At 44.4% G+C, this 22424-nt stretch overlaps 1 protein-coding gene across 1 annotated transcript in view; it reads right to left on the bottom strand.

Annotated features, from left to right (window-relative positions):
- Positions 1–22424, bottom strand: part of LOC309558474 (transmembrane protease serine 9-like) — a 182598-nt gene that overhangs the window by 41373 nt on the left and 118801 nt on the right. Inside the window, 3 exon segments of the mRNA XM_082261545.1 lie at positions 662–801; positions 5494–5765; positions 11558–11762. Of these exon segments, the coding sequence (XP_082117671.1) occupies positions 662–801; positions 5494–5765; positions 11558–11762 (617 nt within the window).

Consider the following 22424-nt stretch of genomic DNA (forward strand, 5'->3'; position numbering starts at 1 on the left):
CATGGGCTTGTGATTGTGGAATCAACACAGAGACCCATGATCCTACATAGAAGGATCACACAAAAAAACCAAATAAAAAAAAAACAAAACAAAAAAAATAAAAATAAAAAATAGGAGGATCACAGGCGCTCTGTGATCATTCCAGAGAGAACAACGGTCAGCTGTGTTTGCAACAGCTGCCCATTATTTTCTCTTCACAGGAGCAATCGTGGGTGCCCAGAGGTAATCACGGCCACCGGCCACGTGAATCGGCTTCCCTGATTCCTAACGGAGGCGCGAGCATGCCTCTGGCGGGACGCGCGCACCCCCAGGAGCCAGCCTGCCGCAGTATATCTGTGGTGGGTGGTCAGCAGGTGGTTAAGGAGGGAGCGGGGGTATGGCTCAGGAGTGCAGTCACATGGGTGCCTACTTAGCAGACTTGCTAAGAAGGTACCCGAAGGAGACATGACCCAATAGAACCAGTGGGGACTGGTAGAAGCTGATTTAAGTGACTTTAACATGCAGTATTGTACAGAGCAGGTAGGTAAATCCTCTGTCTTATTTTAGAAAAAAAAAATGACTTTAGGATCACTTTAACTGATGTCATGCATTGCTTCTACTTCATGTGAAGAGACTCAGACCTAAAAGTCAGCCATGTTATAACGCTCTTAGTGTGACCCACCTGGCAGGAATCCTTTCCTCCATCCTTGTAGCCCGCACAAATCTGGTCATACTGAATAGATTGGTAATAGGTTTGACACGTATTCCGATCTATTAGGGGAACCATGACCTCCTGGAGGATTCCATTCGCCACTACACTCCCTGGAGATAAAACATAGAGAAAATGATTAAAAGGTAATAGCTGGATATATATGATGATGATTATTCATCTTTATGCTCCATTCTTTGCAGGAATGGCACCCAATTGTGTGTATTTACTAATGCCTCGTACACACGCAACGAATGTTGTTCGTGAATTTTCGGCCAACGTCCGATCGGCCGATTATCGGCTTGTTAGTATGATGCTTCCGACAACCGACTCCGACTTTTCGGCCAAACAAAATCTGGTGTGCATGCTATAAAATTTTTGTTGGCCGTCAACATAACGGCCGATTTTCCGTCAGTCAGTACAGATTTCGGCAGACAAAAATCTGATGAGCAAGACTGGGCATGCTCAGAGATGAAAAAACACACGGAAGTTGGTTTTTGTTGGCCGAGAAAATTTGTTTGCAGTCTAGAGCACATTTCAACCAACACAACAACACTGGACAAAAGACGGCCGAATCGTTGATAATCGCTGCGTGTGTACGAGGTATTACACTTTATATAACAAAAGGATCAAACCAGAAACAACCCTCACACAATAGGATCCTTAACACCGCCCCAACAAACATGGAAACAGAATAAAAATTTGTACTAAAACGCAGCTGCCGCTTTTAAAATAATTAAATACAAGTCAGATCTATTCCAATGACAAGTAATCAAGGCTATAGATAGTGGCGTGCAATATAAATGTTTATGATAAAAATATTAAAATAGATAAAACACACCGACAATGACGTGAAAGTGGATTCAGTCCATAACTCAGTTCATATGACTCCAGTGTAGAGATATGCTTCCACCGCACCACGTGACTGGTTGTGACCACTCCCTCTTAGTTGTACACTCACCGAATGATAATGCCTAATATTCTTATATAGGCAAAGAAAATGGGTAACCACAACCAGGGTTAAATCAGCCACAGCGGTATCCCAATCATTACATCATCACATAGCCATGGAGAGCATATGTATAAGGAAAAAGAGGAAATCCAGAGCATGATACTGTAACACAGATTCCTCATGGTGCCCCAGAATGTAATTTCCGGTTTTACGTATATAAAAAAAGCTAGTTGCCATGCAGCCACACCTGATGCGTTTCGTCATCATGACTTCGTCCTGGGATCGTATCCCAGAATCCCAGGATGAAGTCGTGATGACGAAACGCGGTGAGTGCACAGCTAAGAGAGAGTGGTCACAACCAGTCACGTGGTGCGGTGGAAGTATATCTCTACCCTGGAGTCCTATGAACTGTGTTATGCACTGAATCCACTTCCACATCATTGTCAGGGGTGTTTTATCTATTTTAATATTTTTATTCTAAACATTTATATTGCGCACCACTATCTATAGCCTTATCCGTCATTGGAATAGATCTGACTTGTATTTATTTACACTTTATTCACATTTTGGGTGAATGGGTTGGTGTACTTTGTACCTCTTACTCATTCATAATGGGTGGGGGGGGGGGGCAATATCTGGGTATCCCCTCATTTTTAAAGGGGGCTTCCATTTTCTGATAAACCCTCCACATGAAGACCCCACTTCCACCGAACCAAGGTTGTGGAAAATGCACCTTTGTCCTCAACAAGATGGAAACAAGGTGCTTACCCAGAGGTTCTCCTTGGCAAGGTACCTTCCCCATGCTGAGGACATATGGTACAGTTTAGGAAGGTGGATGCTTGTACCCCCCCCCCCCTATTTTTCCCGGCGTGTCAAACTGCATGCTTAGGTAAGGGTCTATTATGGAATTCAAGAGTAACCACAGCCCTTTTTTGTGGCGTCCCCCATTTACATCTGTGTCAGACCCTTATCTAGGATAAGGCCATACCTGCCTTGGTAAAGCAAACACAGGCAAGGACAGCAATACAACCTACTCTCTTCACAAAAAAGAAAGTGCTGGGCCTATACATCATTTTGTTGTTATAGAAAAAAATTAAATGCTGTTCATCTTCCCCCAAAGCAGGGGGAAAGTCAGACAGCAGCAAATAGAGGGGGGAAATATTATGGCCAAAGGGGTGGGCAGGCAAATTTTTATGTTTACCCTCCTATAGCCATAGGTTGCCTGCCCTTACTAGATCTGCAAATCTACAGAGCAACCACTTGCCAACAAGTGCATCAAATCCACCCCTTCCCTCCAGTCATTTCTATGGACTCATTTGCTGCCATGCCTCTCATTTTCTTCCCCTAGGGTACATAATAGCCATGTTTTTTATGTTTATGGTAATGTGCCCTTTGTCAACTTCTCCTCCACTATAGACATACACTTCCCTCCTCCTCCTCAAGGATGCATAGCAGAAATTGTTATTGGCCTGCTTATGCACTATTTTTTGTGGCCTGCTACTGGATCTCGCTCTGCCTGCTTCCTTGGCACTGACCTCAGTCTGCTTCCTGACTATGCTTCCTTCTGCTTTACCATGTATGTCCCTGGCTCACCCTGACTATGCCTCTGTCCTTGGCAACCGCTCGCTACCAAGCTATTGGCACCCATGTTACTTTGAGCCTTGTACCCTCTTCAAGGGTGCTCGGACCAGAACCGCAAAGGAAGCACTCTCATCAGCACGGCCTCCAACCAAGGTATGTGACAAAAATAAAGCAGCAATTATCTCTTTCTGCACTCTGACAGCTCTAGTCCAGCCCTCTTCTCCAAAACACACACTGACAAAAGGTTGCTGGGAAACCTGACAGTTCTAAGGAAGGGGCCAGACCAGGGGTGTCAAACTCATTTTTATCACGGGCTGCTTAAGAATTAATTGCTGCCCTCAAAGTGTCGGTTGTACAGGGTGCATAAAAATGATGATTTAACCACTTGCTGACTGCCGCACAACTATATACGGCGGCAGTCAGCCCCTCCTGGGCAAAGTTACGTATATATACGTCACTAGCCCGCGAGCCAATAGGGGGCGAGCGCACGCCGCCGGAGGCACGCTCCCACCCCCGCACGTTCTCGGACACTCCAGCGCGAGTGACCGGCGGCTCGGATGTCCGCCGGTCACTCGCGATCGTCCGCTGCAGAGGGAGAAAGGCAGGCGGCTAATGTAAACAAAGCTGCCTGTCATTCTTCCCTGTGTAACAGCAGAGATCATACGATCCTGCTATTTAGGATCGTATGTCTCTGTGGTTACATTAAAAGCCACGCCCCTTTACAGTAAGAAACACGCCCCTAGGGACACATTTAACCCCTGCCTCTCTAATAAAGTTAACCCCTTCCCTGCCAGTGTAATTTTTACAGTAACAGTGCATATGTATAGCACTGATTACTGCAGTAATGTCACTGATAACCCCAAAAGTGTCAAAAATGTCAGTCAGGGGTCCGATCTGTCCGCCGCAATGTCTCAGTCCCGCATTAAAAAAACCGCAGATCGCCGCCATTACTCGTTAAAAGAAAAACACCAAAAATGACAGAAATCTTTCCCTTAGTTAGTAAACGCAATAACTTTTGCGCAAACCAATCAAAATACGCTTTTTGTGATTTTTTTTTTACCAAACATATGTAGCAGAAAAAAAAAAGGGCCAAAAATGTTAGATTTTTACTTTTTTTTTTGGGGAATTTCATATAAAAAAATGTGAAAAATATTGTTATTTTTGCAAAATCGTCGCTCTTTTTTTGTTTATAGCGCATGATCAAAAAAATCGCACAGGTGATCAAATACCACCAAAAGAAAGCTCTGTTTGTGGGATAAAAAGGACGCCAATTTCATTTGGGTACAGCATTGCATGACGGTGCATTGTCCGTTAAAGTCACGCAGTGCCGAATCGTAAAATAGGCCCTGGTCAGGAAGGGGGTAAAATCTTCCGGGGCTTAAGTGGTTAAAAAAAAATCAGATTTTTTTTTTTTTTTTAATTTCAATCAGATTTTTTTCATTTTTATAAAATGCTTTTGAGGTAAAAATCTATTTACAGATAGTTTTCTATTTAGGATACATTAATTATTTCATTTATTCAGCATGAAATGGAGATTACTTTTATAGCATGAGGCTGTATATTTATTGATGCATTCACACATTCACATTCATATATACCAGATTTTCCCAGCCGCCCTCATACAACGCTAGCCAACAACTTAGCTTGTACTGGAATCACTCTTTATTGAACAGTGACGCAGAATTTATATACGGTATGGACCTCCCCCTCCTGATCAGATTACCACACACAGGTCAGCGGTTGCCTGATTACATTATCATACACAGATAAAATTGTATACAGAAACAGAATTAACCTGAACTAATAATCTAGCCATCCGGACAGAACAATGTGGACTCATTAACATTTAACAATGGGACAGGCAGACTTAACACAATACATATCTCAAAACAGACAGTAGGACAATACTGCCAATGACAGTCAGTCTGTCTGTCTCCTACATTGAAGTACATGGAATACACATCTATGTATTGCTATGATTATTTAGGAGTCAGACTTCATGGCAACAGGCTATAGGTCTCACAGTGTAAAGTGGGATTAAGTCTTCATATTTCTTGAGAGGTACATGGCTGACAAATATTGCCCAGCTCCCCGTGTCCTTTTTTTTTTACAATAGCTTGCCTATTAGCTCAAAAAGGGGCCAGAATTTAGTATCAATAATTGCTCCCTCACATCCTTAAATAACGTGATCTGTGGGGTATAAGTGATAGGCCTGACTTCTTAGTATGGATAATGAGTGAAATCAATTTTGCTTATCATTTCATGGACTCACCTCCATAAGCTCTTGTACCCCAGCCGGCCACCCAGCACTCCGTACCACAGGGGAAGGTGGTGTTGGAAGATGGCACACAGATTGGCATGATGTACTGAGTATAGTTGACAGGTGTGGCCAGCTGTATCAGGGCGATGTCCCCAGGGTCTCCAGTGTTTGTATAATTACTATTGACGATGATAGTCCTTACACTGGCAGCGACTGTATGCGAGCTGATCACACCCAGCTGGTACATGCCCAAATATACTTTATAATTCGATAGCTGGATAGGACTGTAAAAAGAAAACAGAACATAACATGTATAAATATCATTACCAATACCAGGGCTTTTTTTCAGGGGGAGCGTGGGGGAACGCAGTTCCGGTACCTCTACCACTGAATGTATGTAATGGCAAGGGGTGATGGGGACGTGCTGTAGAGTCTATTGATGAGGGGGATCTATTGTCACTGGTTGGGACCTTGTGTGTGGGGGTGGTTTCTAACTGTATGGGGGAGGGACTTGTGAAATGAACACAGAGACCTGTGATCCTATATAGAAGGATCACAGGCACTCTGTGATCATTTCAGAGAGAAGAACGGTCAGCTGTGTTTACTACAGCTGACTGTCGTTCTCTCTTAGCGGGGGAGCGATCGCAGGTGCCTGGCGGCAATCATGTTGGCCGGCCCCATGGATCTGCATCCCTGCTGTCCCCAGCACCGCTCCCTCAAACCGACTACCCATACGTCAATTCACGCAGCCGAGCCTGTCTGCCGCAGTACACCTGCGGCGGGCGGTCGGCAAATCGGTTAAAGCTAGCATCATTAAAGTTTATACTCATCAAATTTTTAGGCAAAATTAGTCAAAAAATATCCACCAACTAAAGGATATCATCAAAAAATCTATAATCTTTTTGAAGCTGAATATGAATGTTATCTGATTAATGGAAATAATCAAATATTGTGAGATAAGGTTACCAAAAACATTATGTAACATTAGTGTGACGGATTCTGGACACCCCGACTGGGTATTTCCACCAAGAAGCTGCTTCCTAAGCTCTGGAACATGAGACCCGTGAATCTGGCTATACCATGTTTCCCCGAAAATAAGACCGGGTCTTATATTAATTTTGGCTTAAAAAACCACACTAGGGCTTATTTTCAGGGGATGTCTTATTTACGGTATGTACAATGACTATCTTCATATGATTGTAACCCTAAAATAAATATGCTGATCCTTTAACCACTTAAGCCTCGGAAGATTTTACCCCCTTCCTGACCAGGGCCTATTTTGCGATTCGGCACTGCGTGACTTAAACAGACAATTGCGCGGTCGTGCGACGCTGTACCTAAACTAATTTGGCGTCCTTTTTTTCCCACAAACAGAGATTTCTTTTGGTGGTATTTGATCACCTGTGCGATTTTTTTGATCATGCGCTATAAACAAAAAAAGAGCGACAATTTTGCAAAAATAACAACATTTTTTTTATATGAAATTCCTCAAAAAAAAATGTAAAAATCTAAATTTTTTAACATTTTAGGCCAATTTTTTTTGTTTGGTAAAAAAAATCGCAAAAAGCGTATTTTGATTGGTTTGCGCAAAAGTTATCACGTTTACTAACAAAGGGAACGATTTTTGTCATTTTTGTTGGGTTTTATTTAACGCGTAATGGTGGCGATCTGCGATTTCTTTTGCGGGACTGCGACATTGGGGCGGACATATTGGACCCTTGACTGACATTTTTGACACTTTTGGGGTTACCAGTGACATTACTGCAGTAAGCAGTGCTATATATATGCACTGTTACTGTAAAAATGACACTGGCAGTGAAGGAGTTAACTGTATTGGAGAGGGAGGGGTTAAGTGTGTCCTAGGGGCGTGCTTCTAACTGTGATTGGCTGTGGCTGTGTGTGCAAGAACAATGATCAACGGTCCTACATAGTAGAACCGTTTGATCATCATTCTTACACAGGGAGAACTGACAGGTGGCTTTGTTTACATCACGCATGGACGATCGCGAGTGCCCGGCGGACAGGGGGGGGGGGGGTCCGTGACCGAGCAGGAGCGGGAGCGCGCCTCCGGCGGCGCGCACTCGCTCCCCACACCCTTACAGGCTAGCGACGTATTCCTACGTCGATCTGCCTGTGAGGGGCTGACTGCCGAACGTAAATAGTCGTGCGGCAGTCGGCAAGTGGTTAAAGCATGATAGACAGCACAGTGCTTGTGCTGTGTCATTTAGCCCTCTCTATGTTCTAAAAAGCCTAGAATAAAACAATAAAATGTTAAAAAAAAAAGTTCTCTCCCCCTGTCGGCTCAGAAATCAGCATTATGACATTCTGTCCAATGTTTATGTTTATTCATTGCCAAAAATAAACCTTGGATAAAGTCATTGTAAAATTATGTAATCGATTTTGTCAAAAGATTATATATATGTGCAGTGTGTCTCCTTTTGTAACTTTATTGTGGAAAATACCTTATTTACAGCGCCCACGTGACCCTCTGGAGCTCTACTTTCCCTCTCTGAATACTGCAGAGGGAGGGGCTAAGATCAAGGATTTTACTAGGGCTTATTTTCGGGGTAGGGCTTATTTTGAAGCCAGCCCTGAAAATCACGCTAGGTCTTATTTTCGGGGTAGGGCTTTTTTTCAGGGAAAAAGGGTAGTTACCCCAAGAACTAAGCAGTACTAGCTTTGGAGTGAACCACAATAACAACTGTTTATTGAAACACAGGCACAAAGAGATATACACTGTGGGACAACCCCCCTCCCCCTTAGCAGCCAATCCACATACACATATACATCCCATAATAAGTTGATCTTAAGGCAGACAGAAACAATAGGACAATGGAATACAGGTACTTAACAATAACAATCCCCACCCCACTATCTAGCAAGGGTCTATGAGACACTCCTGCAATATTCTAGCAAACTGTCAGTCAAACTGTTCATCTTCATATATTTCCTTAGGGACCTGTCCAGAAATATTATTGTCCCAAGTGAAAGAGCCCCTCACTCTTTCAACACAAACCACACATATAGAACCCAGGATAACTGGGGTAACATGAAAGGCTGAGTCCAGTGTGGTTGTACTGTGAGTCTGATTAGTGCAGGGTTCTTGGTCACCCTGTGCCCCTAATAGACCCAGGGGTGACTTACACATAATAGGGGCCGGGGAAGCTGGACAAGAAGATTCCTGACCTCTCTAAAGTAATCTGGGTTCCACAAGCCCCCCAACCAAAGTAACTCACGTCACAATTAGATATAATGCCTAATACACATGGGCCGAATGTCAGGAGACATCAGTCGGTTCAATAAAAATCGCCCGACATTCTGCCCATGTGTAAATTAGCCAATCTGACAGAAGTCGGCTGATTGGTCGGCTTCTGTTGGACAAGCATTTTGGAAAACCAGCAGCCGACCGCCTGCCAATCAGCGCTCTCAGCCAATGGCTGAGAGAGCTGATCAGAGGGTTCTGGTGGGGGGCCACCCCCCTGTCAGAACACAACAGCTCAGTGGGGTAAATCACTGTACTAATATCGGATAGTTAGTACAGTACATGGGCTCTGACCGGAGCTGTCAGGTTATTTTGTTAACCCTGCTGGGTTGAAAAAAAAACTATGAGTAATCAGGAAATTAGTAATCAAGTTACAGGTACACAGGCCAGACACAGAAAACATTATTTTAGGTTAGCAATAGACAATACATTTCGGTCCGAATAAAAATTCGGACAGATTTTTCTTTATTCAGGGATTTGGATGTCTCCAAACGTCCCCGGTATTCCAATTTCCAAGCCTGTCCCCAGTTTTGTCCCGGGATTCAGATCCAGGTTAACGTAGACAGGGCATCCCATGCTGGCTGAGAAGCAGCCTGATGGCTCAGATGCAGACGCCCCCTGCTGGACGATCTCACTGCCGCTCTTCCTGCTGTTCAGTGGAGGATAAGCAGAGCCAGAGCCATAAATTGACTGTGTGGAGGGCTGAGAACTGGAGATGAGCAGATATGTTGGGGGGGTTATTTGCACACAGGTGAGGGCAGTGGGGGGCAGGGGTCAGAGCTGATGCAGCTGCATGGAGAGATAGAGAGTTTAGCTGTTGTGGGGGAAGGGCTAAGAGGTGGCTGCAGAGATAATCTGTGAGAGAAGGGAGCAGAGGTGAGCTATGGATGTAGGAGCAGAAGTGTCCCCTGTGCATAGAAAACCTCTAAACCCTGCACTCTATGCCTAACACCCTCCTGTATATTATGTAGTCCTGTACCCAACACTCAGTGTATTATGTAGTCCTGTGCCCAGTGCTCTGTATATTATGTAGTCCTGTGCTCAGCGCCTGTGTATTAAGTAGTCCTGTGCCCAGCGTCTGTGTATTATGCAGTCCTGTGCCCAGCACTCAGTGTATTATGTAGTCTTGTACCTAGCGCTCTGTGTATTATGCAGTCCTGTGCCCAGCGCTCTGTTTTATGCAGTCCTGTGCCTAGTGCTCTGCGTATTATGTAGTCATGTACTTAGTTCTCTGTGTATTATGTACTCCAGTACCCAGCGCTCTGTGTATTATGTCGTCCTGTGCCCAGCGCTCTGTGTATTATGCAGTCCTCTGCCCAGCACTCTGTGTATTATGCAGTCCTGTGCCCAGCGCTCTGTGCATTATGCAGTCCTGTGCCCAGCGCTCTGTGTATTATGCAGTCCTCTGCCCAGCGCTCTGTGTATTATGCAGTCCTGTGCTCAGCGCTCTGTGTATTATGCAGTCCTGTGCCCAGCGCTCTGTGTATTATGCAGTCCTGTGCCCAGCGCTCTGTGTATTATGCAGTCCTCTGCCTAGGGCTCTGTGTATTATGCAGTCCTGTGCCCAGCGCTCTGTGTATTATGCAGTCCTGTGCCCAGCGCTCTGTGTATTATGTCGTCCTGTGCCCAGCGCTCTGTGTATTATGCAGTCCTCTGCCCAGCGCTCTGTGTATTATGCAGTCCTGTGCCCAGCGCTCTGTGTATTATGCAGTCCTCTGCCTAGCGCTCTGTGTATTATGCAGTCCTGTGCCCAGCTCTCTGTGTATTATGCAGTCATGTGCCCAGCGCTCTGTGTATTATGCAGTCCTGTGCCCAGCTCTCTGTGTATTATGCAGTCCTGTGCCCAGCCCTCTGTGTATTATGCAGTCCTGTGCCCAGCGCTCTGTGTATTATGCAGTCCTCTGCCTAGCGCTCTGTGTATTATGCAGTCCTGTGCCCAGCGCTCTGTGTATTATGCAGTCCTGTGCCCAGCTCTCTGTGTATTATGCAGTCCTGTGCCCAGCCCTCTGTGTATTATGCAGTCCTGTGCCCAGCGCTCTGTGTATTATGCAGTCCTCTGCCTAGCGCTCTGTGTATTATGCAGTCCTCTGCCCAGCGCTCTGTGTATTATGCAGTCCTCTGCCCAGCGCTCTGTGTATTATGCAGTCCTGTGCTCAGCGCTCTGTGTATTATGCAGTCCTGTGCCCAGCGCTCTGTGTATTATGCAGTCCTGTGCTCAGCGCTCTGTGTATTATGCAGTCCTGTGCTCAGCGCTCTGTGTATTATGCAGTCCTGTGCCCAGCGCTCTGTGTATTATGCAGTCCTGTGCCCAGCGCTCTGTGTATTATGCAGTCCTGTGCCTAGCGCTCTGTGTATTATGCAGTCCTCTGCCCAGCGCTCTGTGTATTATGCAGTCCTGTGCCCAGCACTCTGTGTATTATGCAGTCCTGTGCCCAGCGCTCTGTGTATTATGCAGTCCTCTGCCCAGCGCTCTGTGTATTATGCAGTCCTGTGCCCAGAGCTCTGTGTATTATGTAGTCCTGAACCCAGTGCTCTGCGTCTTATGTAGTCCTGTGCCATTTACCAATAATAAAAAAGAAATAAGTCCCCGGATTTCAATTTAAAAATCTGGTCAATCAATAATGCACACTTGACAAAAAAAAAAAAAAAGTATAAACTGTATAAGACAACTATATAAACTGTATAAAAGATGAACACTGTATCAATCAATCAATCAATCAGTACATGACAAATGTATAGAATTTTTTTTCCAAAAGCAGAATGATTGGTACCTGATGAAAGAATTGGTTTATAAAGGTAACATGTTATACTCACTAGTTGATGCAATGCGCTGCCGTCATAACCCACTCCTGTGAGATCAGGGAGCCCCCACATAAATATGTACCATCTGGTTCTTTATCTATAAGACCGATCTGCCAGGGCCACTGCCCATCCAATGAACTTGTGCCGCCAACTATCCGACTGGACACCAAGGGGGAACCGCACACTGAATAATCTGCCGCACCGAAAGCATTACCGGCTGAGACAAGCAAAAAAAAAAAAAATTGAGTTTGAATTTGTTTAGTTGGCATAATATAATTTAGACATACATATGTAGCACCCTACAAGTAGGTGCTAGGTAAAGTATAGTGGCCCTTGACTGCCTAACAGCAGAGCCATGATTTCTTTTTGTTAGTCAGGTTGTCATGGCTCCCACTTGTGTCTGCTGAGAGGGGAGTCTCCCCACTGGCCCTGTGAAAGGCTTCTCATTGGGCAGTGGAGGAAACCCAATCAGGGACACATTCAGGCTTGTATCTACCCCAGAAGGCAGATTCTGCCGCAGAGGATTCTGGGAGGGGGTATAAGTCTGAGGGGGCGCATGACTCAGCGTCTTTGGCGGGAGCAGAGTCCCAGGAGGGAGAATGCGGCTGTCTCTCCTCCTGTCAGAGGAAGTGGATGTCTCTGGGTGCTGCCTGAAAATCCAGAGGGTGCTGAGTTGAGCTGCAGAGGGGATCCGGTGTGCCGAGCACCAGCGGAAAGAGAGAAGGATCCAGTTCCAGGAAAGCCTACAAAGGTTGTGAGTACTGTGGACTGCCCCTGGGGGTCAGCCTAGTGTCAGAGGGGACCACTCCGCAGAAGGTTCTAGGGATCCAGAAGTCAGATAGCTGTGGAAAGGGGGTACCTAGTGAGAGGACCCTGAAGTAGTAGAGGGGGTACCTAGTGAGAGGACCCTGAAGTATTAGAGGGGGTACCTAGTGAGAGGACCCTGAAGTATTAGAGGGGGTACCTAGTCAGAGGACCCTGAAATATTAGAGGGGGTACCTAGTCAAAGGACCCTAAAGTATTAGAGGGGGTACCTAGTCAGAGGAACCTGAAGTATTAGAGGGGGTACCTAGTCAGAGGACCCTAAAGTATTAGAGGGGGTACCTAGTCAGAGGACCCTGAATTATTAGAGGGGGTACCTAGTCAGATGACCCTGAAGTATTAGAGGGGGTACCTAGTCAGAGAGGACCCTGAAGTATTAGAGGGGGTACCTAGTCAGAGGACCCTGAAGTATCAGAGAAGGCACCTAGTCAGAGGACCCTGAAGTATTAGAGGGGGTACCTAGTCAGAGGACCCTAAAGTATTAGAGGGGGTGCCTAGTCAGAGGACCCCGAAGTATTAGAGGGGGTACCTAGTCTGAGGACCCTGAAGTATTAGAGGGGGTACCTAGTCAGATGACCCTGAAGTATTAGAGGGGGTACCTAGTCAGAGGACCCTGAAGTATTAGAGGGGGTACCTAGTCAGAGAGGACCCTGAAGTATTAGAGGGGGTAACTAGTCAGAGGACCCTGAAGTATTAGAGGGGGTACCTAGTCAGAGGACCCTGAAGTATCAGAGAAGGCACCTAGTCAGAGGACCCTGAAGTATTAGAGGGGGTACCTAGTCAGGGGACCCTGAAATATTAGAGGGGGTACCTAGTCAAAGGACCCTAAAGTATTAGAGGGGGTACCAAGTCAGAGGACCCTGAAGTATTAGAGGGGGTACCTAGTCAGAGGACCCTAAAGTATTAGAGGGGGTACCTAGTCAGAGGACCCTGAAGTATTAGAGGGGGTACCTAGTCAGAGAGGACCCGGAAGTATTAGAGGGGGTACCTAGTCAGAGGACCCTGAATTATTAGAGGGGGTACCTATGTAGAGGACCCTGGAGTGTAAAGGGGTCGCCTGCAGTTTGTGCCCTGAAGAGTCAGTGTACAGTGTGAAGTGTACAAGGTTATGAGTTGCAGCAGCTCTAGTATCTACACAGAACTACCTCAGCCAGTGAAGGGCTGGAGGGAGCTGTTCAGTAACTTTTGAGCTAAAGCAGTGTCAGAAGTCAAGTGTTCTACAGTCCTGGATCTTCTGAGTTAAAGTCGAGGTTCCAGCACAGTTTCAGCATTACAGTATCTTTAAAGCGTCAGGAAGCGCTGGTCGGCATTCAGCTGGCATCAAGACAGCGCCAACAGCCATTTTTCTTCAAGTGTCCCATTTGTATCTAGTTGAGCCAGAGGAGTATCCCACTCATTCCCTTCTCCCATCCCCAAATACAATAAAACAACCAAACCAAAGATGGCGGAATGGTCCTTGTCTCAGTTCTCACACCTGGGTTCACAGCTCAATGGGCTGAGAGTGTTACCGGTAACAATGGCAGACCCACCTTAGGCTCAAGGCCTAGAAAACCTGTTACATACATAATACATACAATCAATGAATCTATATTAATGTTGGTGTGTTACCTTCCAGGGGATAAAAATCTTCAGGATCCATTCTGGTGAAGAGATTTTGATGGAACAAATTTCAGCCATGCGTTTTCATTATTAAACCCAACCAATGTATCATTTTTTATGTCCCCCCAGATCATTCTATCTGGAAGACGATCCTGTGAATGCAGTATGTCACCACAGCACCCTTCATTTACAATGTGACATGCAGGGAGTAAACATGTGCGATTCGATTCGATTGTATTAATCACTTTAAGACTGGAAAGATTTGCCCCCTTCCTGACCAGGCCCTACTTTGCGATTTGGCACTGCGTAACTTTAACGGACAATTGCGTGGTCATGCAACGCCGTACCCAAACAAAATTTACGTCCTTTTTTCCCCACAAACAGAGCTTTCTTTTGGTGCTATTTGATCCCCTCTGCGCTTTTCATTTTTTGCGATATTAATAAAAAAAAGAGCTAAAATTTTGCGAAAAAATTGACATTTTCTACTTTGACAGTTAAAAAATATCCAATATATTCAATTTTTGTCATATATTTAGGCCAAAATGTATTTAGCTACATGTCTTTGACAAAAAAATCCTCAATGAGCGTATTTTTAACCGCTTTAAGACCGGAAGATTTTACCCCATTCCTGACCAGGCTATATTTTGCAATTCGACACTGCTTTACTTTAACGGACAATTGCGCTGTCGTGCGACGCTGTACCCAAACTAAATTTATGTCCTTTTTTTTCCCCACAAACAGAGTTTTCTTTTGGTGGTATTTGATCACCTGTGCGATTTTTAATTTTTGAAAAAAAGAGCGACAATTTTGAAAAAAAAAAAACAATATTTTTTTTAACATTCCCCAAAAAAATTAAAAATCATTTTTTTTTAACATTTTAGGCCAATTTTTTTCTGCTACATATTTTTGGTAAAAAAAAAAAAAATCACAATAAGCGTATTTTGATTGGTTGGCGCAAAAGTTATTGCATCTACAAAATACGGGAAAGATTTATGTCATTTTTATTGTTTTTTTTTTTTTACTATTAATGGCAGTGATCTGCGATTTTTAGCGGGATTGCAACATTTCGGTGGACAGATCGGACCCCTGACTGACATTTTTGACACTTTTGGGGGCACCAGTGACATTATTACAGTAATCAGTGCTAAAAATATGCACTGTTACTGTAATAATGACACTGGCAGGGAAGGGGTTAACCCTGTTGGTGATCAAGGGGTTAAATGTAAGCCTAGGGGAGTGATTCTAACTGTGTGGGGGTTGAGCTTGTGAAATGACCATAGAGACATGTGATCCTATAAAGAAGGATCACATGAGCTCTGTGATCATCCCAGGGAGAAGGACGGTCGGCTGTGTTTGGAACGTAAACAACCCCTGCGATAACAATACAGCATGACCGGTGCTTTTTTTGGAGAGATATTGGGTCTAAAAGACCCCAAATATCTCCTCTAACCTTAATGCAAAGTATTAAAAAAAAAATCTCTTTGCTTTAAGAAAAAATAAAATAAGCAGGACAGGTCCTCTTTAATCAGAGGTCTGGGGTCAAAAAAGACCTCACATCTCACATTACACTTAAAAACTAAAAAAAAATATGTAATTTTGCTTTTGCCCTTAAAAAAAAAAAAAAAAAATTGGCCCTTTAACCACTTAAGCCCCGGAGGATTTGGCTGCTAAAGGACCAGGGTTTTTTTTGCGATTTTTTACTGCATGACTTTAACGGACAATTGCGCGGTCGTGCCACGCTGTACCTAAACGAATTTGACGTCCTTTTTTTTCCCACAAACAGAGCTTTCTTTTGGTGGTATTTGATCACCTGTGCGATTTTTTGATCACGCGCTATAAACAAAAAAAGAGCGTAAATTTTGCAAAAATAACAATATTTTTCACATTTTTTTATATGAAATTCCCCAAAAAAAAAAGTAAAAATCAAAATTTTTTAACATTTTTCGGCCAATTTGTTTTATGCTACCTATGTTTGGTAAAAAAAATCGCAAAAAGCGTATTTTGATTGGTTTGCGCAAAAGTTATCGCGTTTACTAACAAAGGGAAAGATTTTTGTCATTTTGGGGTTTTTTTTTTTAAACGTGTAATGGCGGCGATCTGCGATTTTTTTTTCGGTACTGCGACATTGCGGCGGACAGATCGGACCCTTGACTGAGATTTTTGACACTTTTGGGGGTACCAGTGACATTACTGCAGTAATCAGTGCTATACATATGCACTGTTACTGCAAAAATGACACTGGCAGGGAAGGGGTTAACTTTATTGGACAGGGAGGGGTTAAGTGTGTCCTAGGGGCGTGATTCTAACTGTGTAGGGACATTCCTATTGGTGTAAAAGCAAAGATCAACCGTTCTACATAGTAGAACGGACAGATCTTCACTTTTACACAGGGAGAACTGACAGGCAGCTTGTTTACACAAGCTGCTCTGTCTTTCTCCCTTCACAGGAGCGATCGCAGTGTGACTGGCGGACATCGGGTCCGCCGGTCACACGCACTGACTTGTCTGTGAACGAGCCGCGGCGGGCGCGCGCCTCGGCGGGCGCGCGCCCGCCCGCGATAGGCTCGCAAGTCAGTGACAGGCGAGTGACGTACTGATACGTCACTCTGCCTGGCCGGGGCTGACCGCCGCAGTATATAGTCGTGCGGCGGTCGGCAACCGGTTAAAGTCGTTGGTCAGAAGTGACGTTTGGCGTCGGTCCGGTCCTCCAGGGGCATAGAGTCCAGTGGGGGTCACCTTGACCTCACTCGACATCCTGCCCATCTGCGCATCCAATCTGATCATTTTTGCCACTACCGATGGCTCTGGTAAGGGGAAAAAAAAGATCAGGAAGCTGCCCATAAAAGTGATCCCGTTGCGAACCCACCGCCGGGACCACTTATTATTATTATTATACAGGATTTATATAGCGCCCACAGTTTGCGCAGCGCTTTACAGTGTGGGGGAAGACAATACAGTTACAATACAATTCAATACAGGAGGAATTAGAGGGCCCTGCTCGTTAGAGCTTACAATCTAGAAGGGAGGGTCAAGTGAAACAAAAGGCAGTAACCGAGGGGGATGGGCTGATGGATTAAATGGAGGTAGAGTTGTTAGGTATGGGTAGGATAGGCTTCACTCAAGAGGAGGATTTTCAGAGATCGCCTAAAAGCTAATAGAGTAGGAGATAATTGGACAGATTGGGGTAAGGAGTTCCATAGGATTGGAGAGGCTCTGGAAAAGTCCTGGAGGCAAATATAGGAGGAGGTGACAAGGGAGCTAGAGAGCAGGAGGTTTTAAAAGGGACGAAGAGAGCGATTAGGTTGGTATTTTGAGACTAGGCTAGTGATGTAGCTGGGGGCTAAGCTGTGGATGCTTTGTATATACAGTATATATATATATATATGTATACTTATATCATAGAGCTGGTATCATTGTTGCTGCCATAACTCTGGTCAAAGTACCGACATAAATACCATAAATACACGGTGGGCAGTCCTGAAGTCACAGGAAAATAGTATCACATAGGGGACTTTTTGCTATTTACTATCATGCTAGAAGAGGGGAGCACCTGTGCTCCTGTGTACATATGGGGGCAACATTATATAAACCCCTGAGCACAGGGATGTACTTTCTTAACATCTCTGAGAACATTGTCAAGCTAACCTACCCTTAGTTCCAGATAATAAGTTTACCTTCCGGAACACACGCAATGCATTATACAGCTCAGTGCCTTAGTACTGTCCCAGAGGCTATAGGTGACGTAGAGCCTAAGCACAAAACAAACCCTAGCAACAAACTTAAGTCATCCCTGACTAAAACCAGACATGACCTTAGATGCCTTCTAGGTGAACAGCTTGAAAAATGCCTGTGGCAGTTGAAGCTCTGTTTCTTTGTGTTGGGAACTAAAGCCGTAAAATTCCTGGCAATTAGACTTAAATCACAAAAGGCCAAGATGAAAATTGCACATCTCCTAGGCCCCCGTACCAAACAAAAAACAAAAAAATGTTGACGCCAAAGCAAATTGCAGAATCATTCGCAGACTATTATAGTACTCTATTGCCTCGTTTCCACTGAGCAGTATGGTTCAGTTCGGTACGGTACCCAATTTTTGCAGTTTCCATTGTTAAAAGTTGTGAATGGTACCCTAATTCCGAACCGTACCGTACCGTACCACTTTTTTGGGACCCTTTCGTTGGGGTACCAAGTACATTAGTGCCGTACCAACAGGGTGGAGCTACACTGTTGAGGTACTGTTGAGCTGAGGTACTGTTGGCGGTGGAAACGCAAGCCTGATCAAGGTGTACCGTACCGAACCGTACTGAACTGTACCGAACTGAACTGTACCACTCATTGGAAACGAGGCATATATAACCTTAACCACTTGCCAACTGCCGCCCGACTATATACGTAGCCCCTTACAGGCAAAGTGACATAGAGGTATGTCATTAGCCTGTGAGGCTCTGGGGAGCGAGCGCGCGCCGCCGGATGCGCGCTCCCGCTCGGTTACGGACCCCCCCGCGCGTGTGCCCGGCGGACACGATGTCCGCCGGGCACTCGCGATCGTCCGTTACACCGGGAGAAAGGCAGGCGGCTGATGTAAACACAGCCGCCTGTCATTCTCCCCTGTGTAAGAATAGTGATCGTACGGTTCTGCTATGTAGGACAGTTGATATCTGTTCTTACACCTCAAGCCACAACCAATCACAGTTAGAAGCACGCCCCTAGGGACACACTTAACCCCTCCCTCTAAAAAAAAGTTAACCCCTTCACTGCCAGTGTCATTTTTACAGTAACAGTGCATATGTATAGCACTGGTTACTGTAGTAATGTCACTGGTAACCCCAAAAGTGTCAAAAATGTCAGTCAAGGGTCCGATCTGTCCACCGCAATGTCGCAGTCCCACAAAAAAAAATTGCAGATCGCCGCCATTACTTGTTAAAAAAAAAACAACAAAAATGACAGAAATCTTTCCCTTAGTTAGTAAACGCAATAACTTTTTCGCAAACTTATTGTGTTTTTTTTTACCAAACATATGTAGCAGAAAACAAATTGGCCTAAAATGTTAAAAAAATTTGATTTTTACATTTTGGGGGGGGGGGGGGGTAATTTCATATAAAAAAATGTGAAAAATATTGTTATTTTTTCAAAATTGACGCTCTTCTTATAGCGCAAAAAGTAAAAGTTGCACAGGTGATCAAATACCACCAAAAGAAAGCTCTGTTTGTGGGAAAAAAAGGACATCAATTTAGTTTAGGTACAGCGTCGCACGACCGCGCAGTTGTCCGTTAAAATCACGCAGTGCCGAATCGCAAAATAGGCCCTGGTCAGGAAGGGGGTAAAATCTTCGGGGGCTTAAGTGGTTAAAGACAACCTTCAAAGGCACCAACCTTTGAAGTGGGACATCGATTGCTTTCTATCTACACTGAAACATCCAATGCCAACCAATTGACGTACCTGAACACCCCTTTCACTGCAACAGAAAAAGCTAAAACAATTAACTCCTTCTCAGCCAGCAAATCACTAGGCCTGGGCAGATTTTTCCAAGGAGTACTATAGAACTTTTAAAACTGCATTACCTCCCCATCTGGTGATTTTTTTTTTACAGAGGAGGCTTTCAGGACATCCTTCCTCACGGAGATGTTGAGGGCATATGTTACTAAGCTCCCTAAACCAGGTAAAGACCCAACACCACCAGTAAATTTTCAACCCGTAACTTTGCTCCACTCTGATGTGAAATGGTAAGCTAGGCATTTCGTTAAACTCCTTCTGGCTATTATGCCCACTCTGGTACAACCAAGTCAAATGGGTCTCACTACTGCTAGACAAGCCTAGGATGCTACAAGAATTATTAGTAAATTGCATTATGCTAAGCTTCACCGAGCTGAGCTCCATTGACACAGAGAAGGTGTTCAACAATCCTACCACTTTATAAATCACTGGTCCGACCACATCTGGAGTATTCTGTCCAGTTCTGGTCGTCAGTCCTCAGAAGGGATGTGATGGAGCTGGAGAGAGTCCAGAGGAGAGCGACTTAACTGATTAGGGGATTGGAGGATCTTAATAACGAAGAGCGCTTAAGCTGGATACACACTATCCAACTTTTGTGGTTAGATTTCCTTCAGATTTACCTTTTCTATGTAGTGCAAGGGTCTGCCTGATTGCATACAAATTGAAAGTGTTTAGGTTTGACCTCATATTATATGGTTTTGGTAAGTCTAAAGACAAAAGTCTTCAGAAAATCTTATAGTGTGTATGGCCCATTACAAGCACTTGATTTATTCTCACTGGGCAGGAGATGCCTGAGAGGGGACATGATAGCGATATACAAATACCTCAACGGTGATCTCAGCATAGAAAAAAAACTGTTCAGTCGCAACGAATGCATGAGGACACGTGGCCATACAATGTGATTAGAGGAGAAGGTATTTAACCTCAGGCTAATCTCAGGCTACGCAGGGGATTCTTTACAGTAAGGGCTACAAGATTGTGGGATTCTCTACCACAAATGGTAGTTACCGTAGGGAGTATGGCTACTTTTAAAAGACTCTTGGACGCATAGTACATCTCAAGGATCAAAACATTCAGGGGTATGTGAGATGATTAGGTCCACACACACCTATTCAGGTTGAACTGGATGGACTAGTGTTTATTCAACCTCAACTACTCTGTAACTATGTATGTAACTATGTAACAGGGACCATTGGAAGTACAGCTCTCTGGTGCTTTAGAAATTTGGTTTCAACATTTGGCAACATGTGAGCTATCTTAGCTTTGTATTCCTCTCTGCCCACTCTGTATACTGTATACCTCCAACATGCTTTTAACCACTTACCGCATAGTAACGTACCGATACGTCGGTACACTTTGCGGGTTTATACCGGGATGATGCCTCTAGCTAGAGGCATCATCCCGGTACCGTGGTTTGAAGCCGACGGTCGGCTTTCCGTTGGTAACGACCGATGCGGCTTCCGTGGCTTTGCCTGGGGCTCCCGTCCCACCGGGAGCCCCGAGCACCCAGCCGGCACGTCCGCCGGCTGGATGGAGTCCCGATGAATGCCGGAAACGGCATCGATCGGGGCTCCGATGACGTAACCCGGAGGCGGCGTCCATGACGTCACTTCCGGGTTACTGTGCTGCAAAAGGCGGCAAATTTAAAAAACGGCTGTATGCAAAAATGCAGTTTTCGGCGTTTTGCATACAGGGAAGTGTAGTGGAGGGGTTTGGGGTCTTTTAGACCCTCGATCCCTCCATAAAGTGTACCTGTCACACATATTGCTGTCACAAGGGATGTTTACATTGCTTGTGACAGCAATAAAAGTGATCAGATTTTTTTTTTTAAAAAAAACCTGTAATAAAGTTTAAAAAAAATAAAAAATAAATAGGAAAAAAAAAAAAAAAATTTCGCCGCCCCGTCACCGTTAGCTTGCGCACAAAAAAAAACGTATACGCAAGTCGAGCCGCAAATGAAATCGCTTTTCAAACCCCACATGTGAGGTATCGCCGCGATCGCCAGAGCGTGTGCAATAATTAAAAAAAAAGAGCTACACTCTACCTCTAAACTGGTAACCGTTAAATAAATTTAAAGCGTCACAGATTGAGATCTCTATTGACCGTAGTTTGTCGCCATCCCACTGGGGGGCGCAATTTTAAACCGTAACATGTTGGGTATCTATTTACTCGGCGTGACATCATCTTTCACAATATACAAAAAAAATGGGCTAACTTTACTGTTTAGTATTTTTTAAATGCAGTGAAATGTGATTTTTCAATTTTTTTCCAAAAAAATGGCGTTTTAAAGACCGCTGCGCAAATACCGCTTGACAAAAAGTTTTGCAATGACCGACATTTTATTCTCCAGAGTCTTTGCTAAAAAAATATATATAATGTTTGGGGGTTCTAAGTAGTTTTCTAGGAAAAAATACTGGTTTTAACTTGTAAACAAAAAGTGTCCGAAATAGGGCTGGGGCTTAAGTGGTTAAAACAAGTTTATATACCCAGGGGAATACTTTAAGGCTGTCCACTCTCTCCCTTTTTTTTTTAAGTCTTATGATTGAACCATTGGTGGAAGTCAGCCCGTCACACTCTTCCATATCTGGTTTCCAATTTCAAAATCAACACCATAATATCTATTTACTTGCTGATGACATGATCCTGCTACTTACTAACCCCCAAACATCACTGTCATTTGCCCACCAAGTTCTAACTCAGTATAGCACTTTACCATATTATAAAGTAGTGTACTGTAAGTCCCTGATCTTAGACCTAGGAGTCCAAGAGAAAAGCAAACGCATTCTAAAACAAGACCTTCCATATTCATGGAGCAACAATGTCATTCCCTATTTATATATTATCCTATCCTCAAATACGGCTTCCCTAGCTAAATCTAACTATAAACCCCTCATTAGTAAATTTACCAAACGAGCCTAAACGTCTTTCACAATTTGAACTCTCGGTCAGGCAGACTGGCTTCCTTCTTT

The sequence above is a fragment of the Pelophylax lessonae genome (genome assembly GCF_965119305.1).
Source record: "Pelophylax lessonae genome assembly, chromosome: 6".
Lineage (NCBI taxonomy): Eukaryota > Metazoa > Chordata > Amphibia > Anura > Ranidae > Pelophylax > Pelophylax lessonae.